The 18,913-nt window shown below is 43.4% G+C and overlaps 1 protein-coding gene across 1 annotated transcript in view; it reads left to right on the top strand.

Moving 5' to 3' along the window:
* The window catches only part of SEMA5B (semaphorin 5B), a 177,171-nt gene that overhangs the window by 145,211 nt on the left and 13,047 nt on the right, over nt 1-18,913 (top strand). Inside the window, exons 13-21 of the mRNA XM_058809538.1 lie at nt 303-484; nt 3,498-3,641; nt 5,087-5,234; nt 6,489-6,714; nt 7,356-7,574; nt 9,458-9,628; nt 10,502-10,651; nt 11,555-11,599; nt 14,701-14,906. Of these exons, the coding sequence (XP_058665521.1) occupies nt 303-484; nt 3,498-3,641; nt 5,087-5,234; nt 6,489-6,714; nt 7,356-7,574; nt 9,458-9,628; nt 10,502-10,651; nt 11,555-11,599; nt 14,701-14,906 (1,491 nt within the window). The remainder of the gene's footprint in view (nt 1-302; nt 485-3,497; nt 3,642-5,086; nt 5,235-6,488; nt 6,715-7,355; nt 7,575-9,457; nt 9,629-10,501; nt 10,652-11,554; nt 11,600-14,700; nt 14,907-18,913) is intronic.

Here is an 18,913-nt window from a genome sequence, read left to right as displayed (position 1 = left end):
AGAAGGGAGCATGGTGTTTATGTGGTGTGGCAGATGGATGTTGCTCCTGGTGTGGTGCTGGCTGGGTCGGCTTGGTGCCTGTGTGCACATGTTAGGTATGCAGCGTGGAATTTGGAGGGTAAATATTGATGTGGCATTGTCTGAAAACAACCCTCTGTTGTGAATCCTGCTCACAAGCACAGACAGCTCCCATCTAAGATGCATCCTAATCCCCCCGGCAGCTTTGTTTGGCATTTCTATTGTGGGACTGTCTCCAGAAATGTAAACTTGCTATTAATGACTTTTTTTTCTCTTAAAATTAGGTGAAAAACCTGACAACAAATGGAAGATTGGGGCCTTGGTCCCCATGGCAACTGTGTGAGCACTCAGATGGGGACAGCACAGGCTCCTGTATGTGTAGATCACGTTCATGCGACAGCCCTCGTCCTCGCTGTGGAGGTCGCAGCTGTGAAGGGGCCAGGATTGAGGTCGCAAATTGTTCAAGGTACCTCAGCATCTTTGTGCTTCTCAAGGGAGCAAGAGTTGTGTGTATCCACAGCTTAGCTCTTTCCTTGTGACCATGCCATTGTATCCCAGCCAGTGTGAGGTGTGTGAGGTCCAGCTTGAAGTTAGTGTACAATGAAGAAACCCAAGCGCTCTGAGTGAAGGGCCCTCAGGCAAGGCTCTTGGAAGATGAACACCCCAAATTACTGTACACTCTACTGTGCCTTGGTTTCCTTCACCTGTACAATGAGTAGTCCACCCATCCAGGAGGAGATGAGTAAGGCAGAGGTAGCTGTCAGCCAGCTGAACAGCAGACTGAAAAAATCAACAAGCCCATAATTTTTCAGAGCTTGGGTTCCAAGGCCACTTTGCCAAAACCAAGCAGAGCTCCTTCAGAGCAACACTTGTAAGGACGGGGCTGAGCCTAGCTCCAGGCAGGGCTTGTTTGCCTTGTTCTGTGAGTCTGTGACCTGTCTGCAGCACAGGCTGTCTGCTGTGCAGGTGAGAGCAGCTCCTCATCCTCTGGCTCATCCTCTGGCAGCCAGCAGGTGTGGGAGATGACTGCCAGGATGGTGCTGGAGCAGCACAGGCAGCTCAGCTGGGGCCAAAGCACTGCCTGTCCATGGGAGCCTGAAGCTCAGCTCTGGCAGTATGGAAAATAAATGTCCTCCTGTAGGGTGCCCAAACATAGCCATGGTGTTTGTGTCTGTGGTGCCCCACCACCCTCAGATCACATCATGTCATGACTCAAGGGAAGATGATGCAGTAGTGTAAGCACTATTTAATCAGGGTGGGGGCAGACAGGATTTTGGTAAATATTGGGTCAATATAGTTTTTATCTACTTTATCTTCTCCATAAACATTCACTGCATTAAGGACAGCTGTCTCTTGACTCATCCCTGGAGATCAGTGCTGGCCTTGGCACCAAAAATTCAGCAATACTCATGTTTTAATTGGCATTTCTCCTTGCAGTTATGGGCTGTGTTGCCCAAAAGGTGTGCAGTCATTCCTACCCCTGTGTTGCCACTGTGGGCTAAGCAAAGCCTTTCCCAAGCAGGCTTTCTCTGTCAGTGACAAATGGAAAACATGCCAGTGGGATGGATTTCTCAGCACTGCTCTGATGCCTCTTAAGGCAGGAACAGCTTCTAAGAAGGGGATGAAAAACAGATTATTCAATCTTAAGACACACGAAAACAGCATGGTTTGAAAAATAGGGACATCTGGTCATCTTACATCCGCTTCAGCCCTCAAATTTCCTTTAATTGACTTCATATGGCATTGAGATTTCTTTCTGCAAAGAGGGAGTAGGATGTTTAAAGATGAGTTCTATTAAAAAGCTGGAGATCTGAAAGTGGAAGGTATCTTTATTTCTGTTAAAAATCCTGAAACACAAATGGGTGTTGAGAATTGTTGGGGTTTTGAGGATTTCTTTAGTGGAAATTACTTGCCCTTTTTGCAGCAGTAACAGCAACCTTCCGTTTGATTTTTTTTTCTCATAATTTTACATATAATCATTCTTTTGGGGTAAAGAGTGGGGAGGTAGTAGGTAGTTTAAAACATGGCAGAATAATATGGAATAATAGAATTTTTATATGAGTGGATTTCTTGTTCTTTGACCTTGTTTGTGGTGGGAGAGGGGAAGGGAGAGAGGGAGTAGGATAAGAGAACAAGAAGAGGAGGGGGGAAAGATCTAACAGGGTTCTGAAATAAAGCTGCCAAGAACAGGCAAGAGTTGATAAAAAATACAAAAACTGTGAAGGGCAATGTGGGTTTTAACTTTCATCCTCTGCCCTGATTGGTGCTATGCCAGAAAATACGTCTTGCCAGCAGTGTTATTAGTTCAGTAAATGCTTTGAAAATTAACATCTGTTTTCAAGCTTAGCTTTCAAGAGTCAGAGAGCACCTGAGTTGTTTTTTGACTAGATTTTTTTGAAAGGCTTTTCTTTATAAAAAAACACACCAAGGAAAGATATTTTTTGGCTTAAGGCACTGAAGTGTCAAGATTAGGCAGTTTTATAAGACAGAGCGTTACCACTGGCTCCATATGAAATGAAACCTGCAGCACAGAATGGATGAGATATGGTTCCTCCTCTCCTGCTTCAAGGTCCAGTGCTGCCAAATCAGAGGAAGGTGAGCTTTAATAGATGCAAGATTTTAAAGATGAAAATGTTGGCTTCTGTGTAAGCACACGTTTAGGCACCTGCACGTGCTCAGCCTCTCACAGGAGCTTTGCCAACGTCTCCAGCGCTGAGGTGTGAACTGGGCGGTTTTACATCACCCTGGCTTCAGGCTGTGTTACCACTGTTCAGCAGAGATGTGATCACTCATTAAACCATGAAACTCGATCCTGCCTCTGAGCTCTTAATTGCCTCTGGTTGCTACAAATTTAAGGTCACACTACAGTGACGTCTGCAGGCGGCCATGAAAGCTAGAGGCAATTATTGTTATTTTTAATGAAATTTCAGATTTCCACTTAATAGGATTCAATGCTGAAGGCTTTAGGAAAACACAAGATATTATGAGGTTTGTGATAAAAACATGGGAGCTGGCAGTGGTGTTGCTGTAAAAGATTTAAAGCATCAGTACCTACTGAATTAGCAGAGGGTAAGTTTTTTATATCCTTCAGCACAACTGGCATTCGTATCCTCAAAACCAGAACTCTTTATGCAGAAGAGTTTGGAACATACAACTTTGGGATAAGCCAGTGGGTCAGAAGAGCAGGGTTATGATACATGGGGAAGATGATGGGGAATAGTCAATGAAAATTATACTAACCACACTATTGCCCAGTAAATTCTAGGAGATGTTTTCAAAATCATTAGGCATTGGCTTAGTTGTCTTCCTTTCCAATTCTTAGAGACTTTAAAGGGAGGAAAGTTAGGCCACTGCTAGGCACTTTTGAAAATCCCTTTTAAAAAACTCCCCCAATACAAAGTCTGGTTGAAATGAATGATCTATTCTCCCGTGAGTTCAACACTTCTCCCATAGTTGTTCTCTCTCACCCTTTTTGCTAGAAATGGCGCTTGGACACCGTGGTCTTCCTGGGCCCCATGCAGCACCTCCTGTGGGATCGGCTTCCAGGTCCGGCAGCGCTCCTGCAGCAATCCTGCTCCCCGGTACGGGGGCAGGGTCTGCGTTGGACAGAGCAGGGAGGAAAGGTAAGGGCTGGCCATGATGCTGTGTGTTCACTCCTGTGGCTGTAGTGGTGCTGGGAAGGCAGATTGAGGCTGTTGGGCTCAAAGTGCAGAGTGGAAGCAATCCTGGAGCGTGGGAGGGATGCATGGACACCCTCTTTCAGTGAGCCTGTGAACATCAGACACTTCAGAGCTGCTCTCACTCCCAAGCAGGACCCTTCTGACCTCTGCAGGTATTCCTGTCCCACACAGAGGGCTGACCTCCTCCCCGAAGGCAGAAGCTGTGCCTGCTGTTGGCACTGTAGAGTTTATGGACACAGTTACTCCGTTCCAATCCATCCCTGGAGTGGCAGCTGAGTATATGCAACTCACTGCCAGTTGCACCATTTCCAAGGCTCTGTTACTTGTACTGATGCTCCAAAAGCAGTTCAAGGCAAAATACAGCTTAACTCACAGATTCAGGCTTGAGTTTTTGCAGGGTATGGTATCAAAAAACCATCTTTTTTCCTCTCTAAACTATGAAAATTTCACACAAAATTACTAAAAAGCTAGTACTTTCTGAACCTACAGAGCCATCTGCACTATAACCCTTCTTCAAGCTTGGCCCCTCGTGAAATACATGTTTCAAGGCATCCCAACTTCCTTCCAGGCCTGACATTTCATGAAAGGTCACCTGTGCTTGGCAATAGGCTGTTGCTTGTCCCTTGGGTGGTCACTAAGACATATGTCTCTGCATTTCTCAGAATAAAAAGAGCAATTCATTTAACTTCCATGTTTCAAGACATTTTAATGTTTTGTTTGATTTGTGTCCATTCACAACAGTTCTTTTTGGGTTTAAAGACTACCTCTGAGTCAGTTGCAGTTCTATCTGATTAAATTTGAGAACAATATTGATTAAAAAAATGAACAAAATCACAGTTACTTTTGACACAAAACATGAAATAGCATTCACTTAGGGCCTGCCTTTAGATGCCTATAGGGTCCAGTTGCAAACTCTAGCTTTTTAGGGCTGAGGCAGCAGTAAAAGCCAGATTGTGTAAAAAGAAGATTGTGAGGTGTTTAGTACCTGCTATTAGTGACAGATCACTGTTGAGTTGTCCTTCCACCAGTCATCCCATTTAGAATATTTGCTATCCACTCTCTCTTTTTGACACTTGGGCATCAGTTTATGAGCTCTTTTGTAGACTCAGTGATTGTGAAAAAGTTTTGAGACATAGCACTTCAGAAAACCTGATCTCAACCATTTACTCCAACAAGCTCAGCCTGATTAGTCACTCCCATTTGGTACAAAGGCTACATTCCTCTCCATGGACAGGAATATTGCTAATCTGATGTTGTGTCAGCCACTGCTGGCTCTGTGCATGCATCAGTTGTGCCCAAATGCAGTGTGCAGTCTTGTGTCCCACACCGTTTCCTCCCTTGGATGTGCTGACATGGAGTTTTTTAAGCAATGCACTTTCTTCTTTCAGATTCTGTAATGAGAACAATCCATGTCCATTACCGATTTTTTGGTCTTCCTGGGGACCCTGGAATAAATGTAGCGTGAATTGTGGCGGAGGGATTCATTCAAGGCAGAGGTCCTGTGAAAATGGAAACACATGTCCAGGCTGTGCTGTGGTATGTATTATTTACTGACATTGCATGAGGGGTTATTGACAGTACTTATTGACAGTAGCATTGAGGAATGGGGTATTTAGCTTCTCTCTCCATTGTGGTTTTATTTCTCAAGCAAGAAGAAAATGCTGCCTTCAGTTTTTGCTGCAGAGGATGCTGAAATGAACTTGGAAACAGAGGGGTGGCAGATTTAGGGACAGACTTGTATACTGAGTTCTTCCTTAGGCCTCTGTAGGCTGATATCAAATCGTTTACCTGAAAGCTCTAGACATGCTCCTTTCTTCTGTCCCACTCCCAAGGATGATCCTGTTGAGTCAAGGAGGCCACACACACATCAAAAACGAGTTGCACTGTCACACTTGAGTAAACAACAGGTCCAACACCCCATTTGTTCTCTTTACTTTCCCACTGCTGTTCCAGCAGCTGTTTCATGCAGCTTGTGTGGGGCTTCATTTCAGTGTAAGCAGGTTTGATCTGGAACCTCCCATTTCTTACCAAGATATTTGGCATTATTTGGCATTTACAGTAGAATCATGAAGCCCTGAAGCATTACATTTCTTCCCCTCTGCCAGAAGAGAGTTGTTCATTTAGTTAATTTAAATCAAGAACACAAATGTTTGTCACTGGAATTCCTCCCGTTACTGATAAGAATTGTAAAACCCTTGAATCCCCCATTCCCAGCCAGCCAGAATGCTGTGTGCGCTCAATGGCTGCTCTAGACCAAGGATGGCAAATGGTTCATAACCTTCACTAGAGAGTTTGAAAAGCCAACCAAACAAAAATAGCTGTAAAATATCTACTCTAAACCCTACTATTAAAAGTAAAATTATAAACTTTCAAGGAATAGACCTTACTGACATCTTGTCCTCTTGAGGCTTCTCTAGGCTGACCTGAGAAGAGCATCTCAGGGTCAGAGCAGAAAACTTGTTTGCTGTTATTATTATCTCTTGCCAGAATTATTCTCCTGCTGATAATGAACCAGGCTGTTGAAGCCCCACAGGACTTTGAGTCAGCAAAGAAACACAAACCTGAGGGAGACATAAAAATAGCAAGCGCAGTTTACCCTTGAGGTCCACCTATGTAGCACACTGCCTCCATAATCACCACATTTTGTTCCTGTGAGGTCAGATAAGGTGGATGGGGACTGTTTGAGATCCAGAGAGTACCCCCGTTATTTTCTGAAGTGTAAATAAGCCTCTGCCAGTTAGGCTGCTGCTGTTTAGTAAGTAAGGAGGGAGTGGTTTTCCTTCTTGGCAGGAATACAAGACCTGCAACCCGGAGAGCTGCCCAGAGGTGCGCAGGAACACCCCCTGGACCCCGTGGATGCCTGTCAACATCACCCAGAACGGGGCCCGCCAGGAGCAGCGCTTCCGCTACACGTGCCGGGCCCAGCTGTCCGACCCCCACGAGCTGCAGTTCGGGAGGAAGAAAACCGAGAGTCGCTTCTGCCCCAACGATGGCTCTGCAGTGTGTGACACTGACTGTACGTCCTGCCAGCTCACAGGGACCCCGGGGCAGGCCTAGGGGGGGCGGTGCAAGGGAGGTGCTCTCGGAACAACAAGCCCCTGACTGTGGCTGCAGTAGTGTCAACATGTGCGACTGGTGTCACTGCAGAGGGGCAGGGATGGGGAGTGCCCCGTGACACACATATACACACGTGAGCTCTGTGCTTATGGCAGTGTGTAGATTTGTTCTTGCTCCTGCTAGGCTGCCCCAAAGACAACAGGCAAGTAATGAGGGTGTAAAAAAGAGAAGAGCTGTTCTCAGGATAGTGTGTCTTTTCTTTCTCCCCTTGCGCGCTGTTTCTCAGGTTGTTCCCTGCAGGACTGCTGTGATGCAAGGCAGCATCTTGAGGGCACAGCCTGGACTGCCACAGTTTGCTGCCCAGGGAGGTGATTTATCAAGGTTACAAGCAGACTCAGTTTGTATGCCTACAAATTTCTTTTTCTATCTAGTTTAGCTGTAGCTCTGGGAAAAAAAAAAAACCCTCTTGCCAAGGGATTTCAACAGAAACTATTCTGCAGGGCACATAGATCCTGATTTTATTCATAAGCTGAACCCCTTTTTAAAAGCTCAGCAAATTACTAATTTCGGATCTTGGTGTGTTGTTTGTTTTCCTTGAAGCTCTTGTTGATGACCTCCTCAAGACTGGTAAGACCTCTGCACGGATTATCAATGGGGGCTGGTCCTTTTGGGGGGCCTGGTCTTCCTGCTCCAGGGACTGTGAGCTGGGCTTTAGAATCAGGAAGAGAACATGCACAAACCCTGAACCTAAAAATGGTGGCTTGCCCTGTGTGGGGTCAGCGATGGAGTACCAAGACTGCAATCCTCACCCCTGCCCAGGTAACCATGATCATCTTCCTGCATGAAATTCAGAGGTGTTTTCCTAAATCTTAGTGATAGAGCAACAACAACAACTACAAAATCAGTATTTCTAAGCTGCCTTCTTTCTTTTTTTTCTTTTTTTTTTTTTTAATTTGGGGAATTTTTCCTTATGTTTTTTAAAGTTATTGTAATGACCAGCATATATTATCTTTAGTGCTGACTTAGGTTTCACCTCAGCTCAGAGGGTAACACAGCCACATCCTCTAGAGGAAGTAGTATGGTGGCTTTTAGCAATCCTTTGCTTCAGGAAGATTTGATGCTCCATCCAGTGGAGGGCATCATGGTGCATCTGCTCCATGATGAGAAGGCAGACTTAATAAATGTGGCTTAATACTGTATAGAGATGCTTGATGTGGTGGTTCTTCTTGTGAACACTTATTTCTTCCCCCTCTCCTGCTTACGTATTGTTCTTGCGATGGGCATCTACTCTTGACATCAGTTACCATTTCCTGCACAGCCAGCAGGGAGTATTCTTGCCTGGTTTCCTGGTTTTCGAGTTTGTCCTCATGTTTATGTTGCACTCCTGGTCCAGAATAGTAGTAATAGACCATTGACTACTGTATTCTCTCTCACTTATCCTTCCCCTTGCTCTGTAATAACTGTCTAAAGTAAATTTAAGTAATCTTACACAAATTACCTTGCCTCTTTGCAGTTCCAGCAATTATCTACCTCTGGCAATGTAGTTTGTGGCCTACACTTGAAAATGCTCTATTATAGTCGTACTATTATGATTCTAAAATTCAATACAAAGATAAAATTCAAATGCAGATATGATCAGAATGTGCAGCAAGAGTATAACAGGAGTGCCAAATATTGCACTCTATGGCCTATAAAAAGGAAATAACTCTAGCACTATAAAGGCAGCTATTAGTACTATTTTGGAAGCTCTCAGTGGCTTTTTCACTAATGTCTGTGCCCCTTTTCTGTGCTGTTTTCTCCCCTCAGACACTCTGATGTTTTACAATCTGTTCTGAGTGCATGATTACTATTTCTCTGTGTCTCCCTCCTTCCCTGCCTCACTCAATGTGTATACACAAATCCTGGGTTTATTTTGCTCTAAGTCATCAGGTTATTATCTTCTGAATTAATGGCATGTGGATCTGCAAACCAGGCAGTTTAGTGGGTGGGGGCTGGGGGATTCAGGGGTCTTAAGTTCCTCCCTAGTTTTATTATTAAACTCTTATGGGGTTATGCTTAGATCATAGAGTGGTTTGGGTTGGAAGGGACCTTTTAAAGGTCACCTAGTTCAATGCCTCTGAGTTGCTGTTTCCTGAAGGCTGCAACTAGAGGACTTGGGCCTCCCACAGAAAGGTGCCATATAAGCTCAACTTTGGTGCTACAGTGCTTTTTTCCCAAGTAAATCTGCTGTTGCTATGAAGTTTCAGGAGACAACATAGTAGTCCTTGTAGTAGAAATAGTAATAATAGTAATAGTAATAGTAGTAGTAGTACTAGTAATAATAATATTATTATTAATATTAATAACATTAATAATAATAATAGTAGTAGTAGCAGCAATGCTGTTTTATAAAAAGGAAAGGAATAGACTGGAGTAGAATATTTCAGTGAATATTAATGACTACAACAAAGAATAGTTTCTTTATGATGCAGAGTCTTTTTCTGCATAGATTTCATTCTGCATCCACAGAGTGAAGTGGATTTGTACCCTTTCTTGATGTGAAGTTCTTGTTGTCAGGCCCAAATGTCCTGGGGTGCAGGAAACTGTTAGCTAGTGTGGGCAGGGTGGATGTGCAAGGTGAGACACTGGGGATCTCCAGCTTTGTCACAGTGATAGGAGTAACCAATGGCCTCTACCTGTCTGTGCTTTTCAATGTCCTCCAGTGAAAGGCTCGTGGTCTTGCTGGACTCCCTGGTCTCACTGCTCAGCCACCTGTGGGGGTGGGCACTACCAGCGCACACGGACCTGCACCAACCCAGCTCCATCCAGCGGGGAGGACATCTGCATCGGGCTGCACACCGAGGAGGCCCTCTGCAACACACACCCCTGCCAAGGTAGCCGCTCCTCATCCCTGCTCCAGCTGGCTTCCAGGCTGCTGGGAGCAAGGCACAGCTGCAAAATGTTTAAAAAACAACCAGAAACACCACCAGTTACAAGTTTTTTGGTCGTTTATTCAATGTCTGTTGAGCCAGGGGATAAGGAGACATCCCAGTATCAACTGCATTGGAACTCCTTCCTCTTTGTGTGTTCACTGGCCATTGCTCTGGCATTCTGGTGCTGGTCAAGCAAAATTTTGCTAATGGTTAATCTCTTTCAAGTAATGGAAAAAGCAGGAACTTGGTTCTTCAATGTGGAAGTTGACCTGACAAACAAAAGGAGTCATGAGGCAGCAATCTGTACAGTTGCTGAAGGACAGTCCTTCCTTTTTGTTTCACAGACAACAGATCAGCATGTGCTACAACTCAGAGGACAGGGTTTAGATTTGTGTATTTCTGATCCAGTGCAGGCTCAATCCTGTCCTTAGGAACCTCAGCAAAACTCTGTGAATGCTCTAATTCGTGCTGGCTGCTTGAGGTGTCTTTGGGAGGCCACATCACAGCTTGGACGTCTTGGTGCAACGTTGCCCCACCCTGCTCCTTGTATGTCTTTGACCAGAGAGCTGATGTAGGAGGTTTTAAGACAACTTTGTTCTGTGAAGTGCTCCACCAAGGGTTAGTTTAGTCCACATTAAGAGAACTACAACCTGACAAGTAGAGTGCAATGCTTGCACTGAGAAAATTAAATCCGCTAAGGATCCATGGAAAACATGTGTGAGAGAGGCCAGGCCAGGATCTGGGATCCTTCAGCATGGGAGAAGTCTGATATGTACGAAGCATCCTTTTCCTTCTTGGTGACGCTGTGTGTGTTTTGCTGCCCCTGGATTTCAGGTGGCTGGTCGGAGTGGTCAGAGTGGAGCCTGTGCAATGAAGAGGGCATCCAGTACCGCAGCCGCTACTGCGAGGTGCACAGCCCGGACTCCTCCCAGTGCGTCGGAAACAGCACTCAGTACCAGGAGTGCCTCTACAATGAAATTCCTGGTATGTACCGGGTCATCCAGGAGGACAGGGTGGGCCAGTTCCGGAGAGCAGCTCATGCCTGGACTGTCAAAGTAGGCTGAGATTTTCTCTATTAAAAATTGGGCTTGGATGTTTCTAGAAAAACAAGGAAATAGATAAATGTTATAAATTCCCTTGTGGCAGGCATGGGATAAATGGCTTTCCCTTAAGCAGCTTAGCATTTCTTTTAAACAGAATTACCTTGATCCGTAACGAATAACTAGTGTTGCTTCACCTGAATTGAAGCTTTTAAACTTGTATGGTTTGTCTTAGGCTGGGTTATAAAAATTGTCTCTGTTCTCAGTATGCATATGGGCAACAGAAGGTCGTTGATTTCAGGTATCCAAAAAGCATCCCAAAAGAGATAAGAATTAAGGTGAGGCAGATACAGATAATTGGGGTATGAAGGTGGGAGATTAATCCAGGGTCTAACAGAGCAACACTATTGATGGACAGATGGTCATCAGCATATTCCACCCTGTGCTTTCTGGAAACTGAATCTCTCAGGCAAATATCTGATATGGGTCTAAACTGAATAATGCTTTTCCACATGTTCTTTTTTTTGGATTACATTGCACTGACTTAAAAATCTGACATCTATAGGCAATGGTATTCTTTTTCATGTTTTTATCAGCTAACATCTTTTCCCTAAACTGAAGAAGCTAAAGAGTGATCAAGTAACAGAACTGGAATTATAAGATCTTTGGAGAGGTTTCGTTGCATGTGTTTCAAACCATGAGCCTATAATTCAATTTAGAGAGACTCTCAGCTTGCTGCAGAACTATGAACACCTTCTTGTGTCTGAAACACAAAGGGTTTAATTACTTGAAGAAATAAAGGGATGGCAAAATGATAACTTTCTCCAATCTTCTTTCCTTTGTTTAGTGATCCTGCCAGCCTCCAGCATCGATGAGAGCACGAACTGTGGAGGTAGGTTACCACTAACTATATATCTTATTTTTATCTTAACCTGACTTCTTTTCTCCCTGTGCAGTATCAACCAAACCATTAATCTATACAGTTCATATCCCACTGATAGCCTTAATTCCACTGGAGTCTTGCTGTCTGAGTCAGACTGGAGGAATGTATCTCATGTCCACTTATCAGGTCCAAGACTTTTATTTATTTGGAAGTTTGGGTTGGCCACTGAGGGTCATTAATTACCAGAGAGCAATTCCTTGTGTCTCTCTACCTCCAGGGTAAATGGTTCAGGTGGAAGAAAGGGTTATTCCCCATTCACCACTGTAAGCCTCCAGCTGTTTGGAAGCAGGTGTTTTTAAATAACCTATAAAGATTTCAGTGAACAGGGTCTCTTAAACAGATCCTTTGCTGATATAGGATGAGATTAGAGGTTTATACTTGTCCTCCAAGCACTTCCTTTCATTCAAGTTCTCACCTCTCACAGAAACCGTGTCTTCTTTCAACATGTAACATGGAAAGGTCCAGCCATTAGTGTCACTTTTCTACCTCCCTGGTAGCCCCTATGGTAAAAATGCAGACTGAAGAAAATGGCAGGTTCCTTTAATGTTTTAAAATGCTAGTTTCACACTAATGGCCATGCCAATTCCTGCTTGCGTCACATCCCTGCTTTCCTGAAATCTAGATGATCTTCAGGCTGCCAAAATCTCTTCTCCCTGTAGAGATCATGGCAAAACCAGGCATGCCACCTGTGGCATGGAAATGTGGATTCTCAGTTTGCAACTGAGGGCAATCAATGCAATTAAGATTTCAGCTCCTGCAATGTAACATTTGGCTTCCTGCATCACTCCTTCTCCCTCAGAGGGTGCAATGGTTCTGCTTTGATTCCAGGATCCTTTGCTATAACTTGCACTCTACTGTTATACACTGTACCCACATTTCCTTCTTTTTCCACCACCACCGTGCTGTTGCTATATACATTTTTCCATAGCTAATATTATTTATTAATGTAGTGTTCTACAATATTTGGCAAAGAAGCCAATCAATAGAAATTCTGTTGATGCATCTCAGAAAATCTATATTTTCAAAGTGATGAACCAGAAAGCTTTCCCCTGGGGACTCACATGCTGCAAACAAAATAATATTATTTTTTCCCCCCTAAGATACAGCCAAAACTCATTTGAAAAATCAGATGGGTGTTTCAAAGGTGAGAGTGAAATAGGAGAGAGCTTTATGTTGTGACTTGCAAATGTGGCAGTGAAATGAAACATTCACTGGAATATAAGCAAATCTGGGCAGGAGGAGAATGTGGTAGCATGCCATGTGGCTTTACTGAACACAGTTGCATATTCTATGTTTTAGGTCTCATGAGTGATGCAAAATAGGCAGAGGTTTTTAGAAAGGAAATTTATTTTTTAAAAAGTCTAGTGACATTTAGTAGGAAATTATAGTATTTCTGCTGGGTTTTTTGGGACCATCATCCAAAACAATAGAAAATGGTAATCTTGCAATGGAATTTTATAATGTGGTTTGAAAAATAAATCTAGCTCATCAGTTTAATAAATTCTGAATGGTCCCTACTGTAATTATGATTGAAGTGTATTACTTTGCTGTAGAACTCTACTGGTGTTGTTCTTTTTAAAATCAGAAGGATATTTTTTAACTAGAGATTAGACGAGAGCCATTGACTAATGGGCAGAATCTGCTATCTGAAAAGGATATCACTTAAAATGTAAGATGGCACCAAAAAACTGCACACCGTGATCAGACTAAGAATGAGCCTCATTTAAAGCCACTCTCTGAGCAGCCCCATTTCTCCACACACAGTCAAGTCAACACAGCAGTCTGTCCAAATGAATTGGCTTTTTAAGTGTTAAGGGAAATTTACCGCTGCAGTCGCCACTGAGGCGATGTGACTGACCCTGGGGCCAGCAGTCAGGGGGTCCCCTCGGGCTCTAGGGCCTCTGTCATTCCTCTTTGAAAGATGGCAGAGCAAAGGCAGAGGAAAAGCATTTGGAATCAAATAGCTGATTCCTTTCTGTTTAGTCCGCCCTGCACATAGCAAGATACAACAGTCATAAAGTTTTGCCATCCCATAATGCCCCTGGTTGCTTTGATAACTTGGTGGCTCTAATGGTCTCTACTGCTTGTTCTGTTGTCAGAGGAGATCTGGTGGTGGTGTGTTTTATTGTGGGGTGTGAGACTCAGTGAGGTGAGGGAGGAACGAGAGTGCTGTTTGACTTTGCCTTCCCCCACCAGTCAGAGCTGTGAGTTAGGTGCTTGCCAGTGTGTGGGCTGCTCAGCTACTGCTCCTTCCAGAGCTCCGTGCTGGCCTTGAAGAGTGCTGGTGCAATCCCACATGGAGAGATCTCTGCAGGAGGCTTTTATAGCCAGCACCTGCCTGCTACTGATTTCCTATCTCTGCAATTTGCTGAGAAAGCCAACAAAAAAGTGTTTTTCAAGCACTGTTCCCCTTTCCTTTGTCCACTTTATCTTTCCTGTTCTCCAGAGGACCCCTATTTCACTGTTAGCCCTACAAACACACCTCAGAGGTAGCGCAGACCAACCAAGGCAATGCCATCCCATGAATAAGCAAGAATGCTGAGCACACTTGGATTACAAGGGGGAGGAATGTGTATCTCCCCCACCCCACACACAGTCCCATAGGCATTTTGGGCAGCCGACAAAAAGTGCTTTTCCCTCCCTTCCTTCCCCTTCAGAGAAACACTGAGCATTTTTATCCCCTTATTTCCATGACACGCACATGCTTTGGAATCCATTAATGTGCATTGTTTGTATGGCTCATTTCTTTAGCTGTCAGCTTAACATAATGTTTAGTTTCAATATCAATAGAGGGGAGAGAGGAGAGACAGGGAGGGAGCTTTGAGAAAACAGTGCATGAACCTGTTAAACTGCACAAGGCAGAGCTGCAGTGGGGAGACCGATTTGCAGGGAGATTATGTCAGTTTATGTTAGAACGTAAGAGTCTGGCTTCAACAGCTTATTAATGTTGATCCCGAGATGTCACTGCTCTGATTTGCACCTGTGGTCTTGTCAGGGGAGGGAAAAGGGCTGTTCTTTAAAAATAGCATCTCTTGTCATTTCCCTTGCAGGTTTTAGTCTCATCCATCTGATTGCCACTGGGGTCTCCTGTTTCTTCGGCTCCAGCCTGTTAACGTTTGTGATTTACGTGTATTGCCAGCGCTGCCAGAGGCAGTCCCAGGAGTCCACTGTTATCCACCCAACCACTCCCAACCATCTCCATTACAAGGGCAACACAACCCCCAAGAATGAGAAGTACACCCCTATGGAGTTCAAGGTAGGGTACTTGAGGAGAAATACCAAAAACAGCTTGATACTGCCTAAATAAATTCTGTATTCCTGTCATGTTTGGAACTGGGTAGGTCTGTGTTTCTGTGCCCAGCTGATGGCATTATACATGGGGTTGAAAGGGCATTTAGCTGTGCTGTCACAAAGGGGTTAAAAAGCCTCATTACTGCAGTGGGATTTTGTTCTGTTTCACAGTCCTGATGAATGCCAGTCTGGCAAGTACATACCAAGATATTCCAGCCCATTCTGACTATTGAATGTATACAAATTGTCCTCTAAAAAAATCAGTAAGAGCTCAGTTCAGTGCATTGTTAGTGCATGGTAAGAGGAAATGGAGGGGAGGAAGAATAAAAATGGAAACTTCATTGCACAAATAGCTGGGAAAATGTGCATTGGTAGGATGAGATTTTGGAAATTCTTTGGTGACTGCCAAATTGGAGTGAATGAGAAAGCAGAGAGGGTTTTGCCCCCCTCTATCAGTACTGGACAGAAACTTACCCCAGGCAGCTGTGCAGAATTCAGTGACAGTAGCAGAGTGGGGAGCTGAAGCCCATAGGAGATGAGTGCTGAAGTGGCATGTGTTGTTGGCACGTCGGCTTGCTAAAGTGACCATGGCCCATTATCAGAGCAGATAGGACCCAGGGTGCTGCAGACAATACCCTGAGACTGCATTTGAGCATCAGCCTCCTGGTGAAACGTGGGATCAGAGCAGTGAGCAGCGGCAAGGGTGGAGGGGCTTCATGTCACCACAGGAGGAACAGCCTGCCTAGGGTCACTTGAACAGTGTGGAGCATGATTTGGGACAGGAACACAAGCCAGAAGGAAGCCCTGCAGCTGCTTGTTCCTTCGTACAGCTACGTGCTGCTGACATTTTGATTGGCTGCCTCTGCTGGTCTGGCCTGGCTTCTCACTGAGACCCAACAATAAGATCAGTGGTGGGACTGTTGCCACAGTCTAAACTCCCTGGGTGTTGAAGACTCTTTCTAAGCAGGAATTGTAATGCTGGGCACAGTGAGACTCCTGATACATGACTATGATTCACAGTGTGAATACATATTTGAAATAAGAGCTTGCATCAAATAATTTGAGAAGAGTCAGTGTTGTTTTGCTGTTTTAAAGGAAAACAGTCTGAGCTGGAAAATAGCTGACCAGTGTGGTAATAAGAATGTGGTGAAATCCTTGTTGGGCATTGCAGCCTCTCAGAGGATACTACTGCCTATAAATGCAGTCTCAAAACCACATTTGCTAGCAAGCTTAAGGCTACAGTTGCATACAGTTTAATAAGAGTACAGCATCATAATGCAAGTCAGCATAGATTTGTGGAAAGTAAATCATGTCAAGCAAATTGGATTCCTTTTTTAAATTAAATAAATATTGATCTAGATAGGAGGGAAGCAGCAGACATATTGGGATTTTCAGAGACTTTTAACAAAGTTTCACGGGATGCATTATTCTAGACACTCTGCATCTACAGGTTCAGTAATAAATTATTAAGACAGGTAAAGAACAGGGACTTGATCTTGGAAGCATCAAACTTCCAAGTAATCCTTTCAGTCAGGGGAGCTGTTGTGGCAAAGTCAATAGGAAGACCCAGATTAAAAAGGCTTGAAGAAATTAAAAAATGAGCAAGAGTATTCCCTTGTTTCTTATATGGCAAACAATAAAGAAAAGACACAAATCTGGTTTTGTGGCCAAAAGCAGGTAGTTAGAGGGCTGGATTTATGATAACATTTTCTTCATGATTTATACTGTGCTATCATGTGTTATCAGATGATGCTAAAATAGGCAGAATGGTTAAAATTTAGAAGGATGAGGTTGTTCACAGAACGATCTTGATCAATTGGGTAAATGGGTTATGAAATGCACTATGTCTATGTCAAGTGGTGCAGTGAAGTAGAAGTAATAACAAAGCTAAGCAAAGTTTAAAATAGCAGCAGATTAGTTAATGTGGTGTCAGGAGGGAGTTGACCTCTTTGATAGATCCATCTCTGAATACTTGATCTAGTGTATAGTAACAGTGAGCAGCTGTTAGAGTCTTCTTTCGAGGGACATAAAGAGCTTAGGCATTAGATCAAGGTTTGAAAAGTCTGGTTTATTTAAAGGGAGGCATTAGCTAACTGAGACTGTATGACTTACATTCGGGGAGAAGAGGCTTGGACACAAGGAGAGATAGACCAGATGGGGCTTATTTACAGAATGTTAGGAAGTGAAAGAGTTCAAGTGCATAAATCTGCAGTCATTGGACAGACCAAAGCTAAATGTTTAGGAGCAAGGGGCTACTTGCTGAGAAGAACTCAAAGTCATACACTTCAGAGTGGTGAATGAGGCAAAGAGATTTACAGAAAGGGTAAAATCTATTTGTCAAGTGAGGCCTCTTTTTCTCCATTCCTGCTGAGTATTTCCTTCTGCTCACCTTCTCTATTGCCCCTCCTTTCCTAAGCTCTTGGCTGAAAATTTCTCATTTCATACTACAAATCTGCTACTCCTCAGTGTTCCCTTGAAGCATATAGCATTAATGAAGTAAAAGGAAAGGCTCTGTGTGCTCTGTGCTGTGTAATTACTTATGGAACTTGTTATTAGCCAGGTTTATATTTAGGAATAACTGACAGATTTTTTTTAAGGGTTAGGAGGGAGATTTTTCATGCCTTCAAGGAGCATGTGTAGTTTTATTGTGATGCCACAGAATTAACATTGAAATGATGGAGAAGCTAAAATTCACCTTCCTGATAAGGAGGGCTGGACTGAGCTTGGGTGTGGGCTTATCTGAATTTGAAATGTGTACATTTGAAAGAAAGTGCAAGGACCTGAGGTTCCAGATTCTAAACCCAAATAAGTTTGTCTTCAGCCGATACAAAGGAAACCACCCTCAACATTTTTTAATGAAAGCAAAAGAATAATTGTATGTGTGTGTATCTGTGTGAAAGAGTTAATAAATTCAGGATTAAGGAAATAGAGGGTGTGTAGACTACTTTTCAGTAACAAAAAATTATAATAAATAGTGACATTATGGTAGCAGAATGCTGGCCATATGCACAAGTTTATTATTTTCCATTCTTTGATAATAACAAGCCTTCTGCAACCATCTTTAGTTTGTTTTCATCTTGAAATATCTCTGCTCTACAACCAGCAGGTGAATACTGTAGAAAGTTTGGCAGTGTTACATTCAAATGTACAGCACTGAATGCAAACTCATAAATCAAGGTAAATTTTATATGAAGGCAGATTTTAATGAAGGAAGTGATATGAGCCTTGTTGGCCATTCCAGCACAGCAGTGCAGTAATGCAGATCAGATGTAAATACCATACATAATGGGTGACCTATTGATCATGTAGCTGATGCTAACTTGCATAGGCAGTGTTTTGCAGAAGCATGTTTTATTTTTGTTGGCTCCTTTTCCCTTCCTGTTCTGCTTTCTCAAGAATGATGTGAGGTTTATTATTAGCTATTTTAGCCAGGATGCCTTGAAAGATTTCATGCATATGCATTTACCAGCAACACGTTGATTTTGATTTGGTATTCACAAATCGTAGGGGAGAGACCTTTTGGGTCACCTAATAAGCAGTTCATGTTTCATTAATTGGTTGAAGTTCAAACAACACTCTGACAATACTGAAGACTGTGCAGAACAAAAGCATAATGAAATAAAAATTATCTGCTCTTCACATTTTGGCATGATGGGTTACAGAACCACCTACAACCTTCCCAGTACTTCCACGCCAATTAAATAATAACTGACTATCAAAGCAGTGAGGAGATCTTCTATTTAACATCTTGCTTCAGCTGCTCCATGCCTTGTGTGAGTTACTTAGCACAGCTGTGCTGATGGAAAGCCAGATGATCCTGCAGTAGAAGCAGGAGGATGTAGGGTCAAGACTGAGCCCTTGTGAATTAGGATCTCTTGGAACAGCCACACATGGAGAAAGGGTTTGGACTGAACTTCTTCCTATTGCTAAATCCTCTGCCAATAAAGAGAGCCAACATTTTATTCTACAAGG

This window comes from Ammospiza caudacuta, chromosome 8 (genome assembly GCF_027887145.1).
Source record: "Ammospiza caudacuta isolate bAmmCau1 chromosome 8, bAmmCau1.pri, whole genome shotgun sequence".
NCBI lineage: Eukaryota > Metazoa > Chordata > Aves > Passeriformes > Passerellidae > Ammospiza > Ammospiza caudacuta.
The sequence above is the reverse complement of the archived record's forward strand: the minus strand, read 5'-3'. Positions and strand labels throughout refer to the sequence as shown.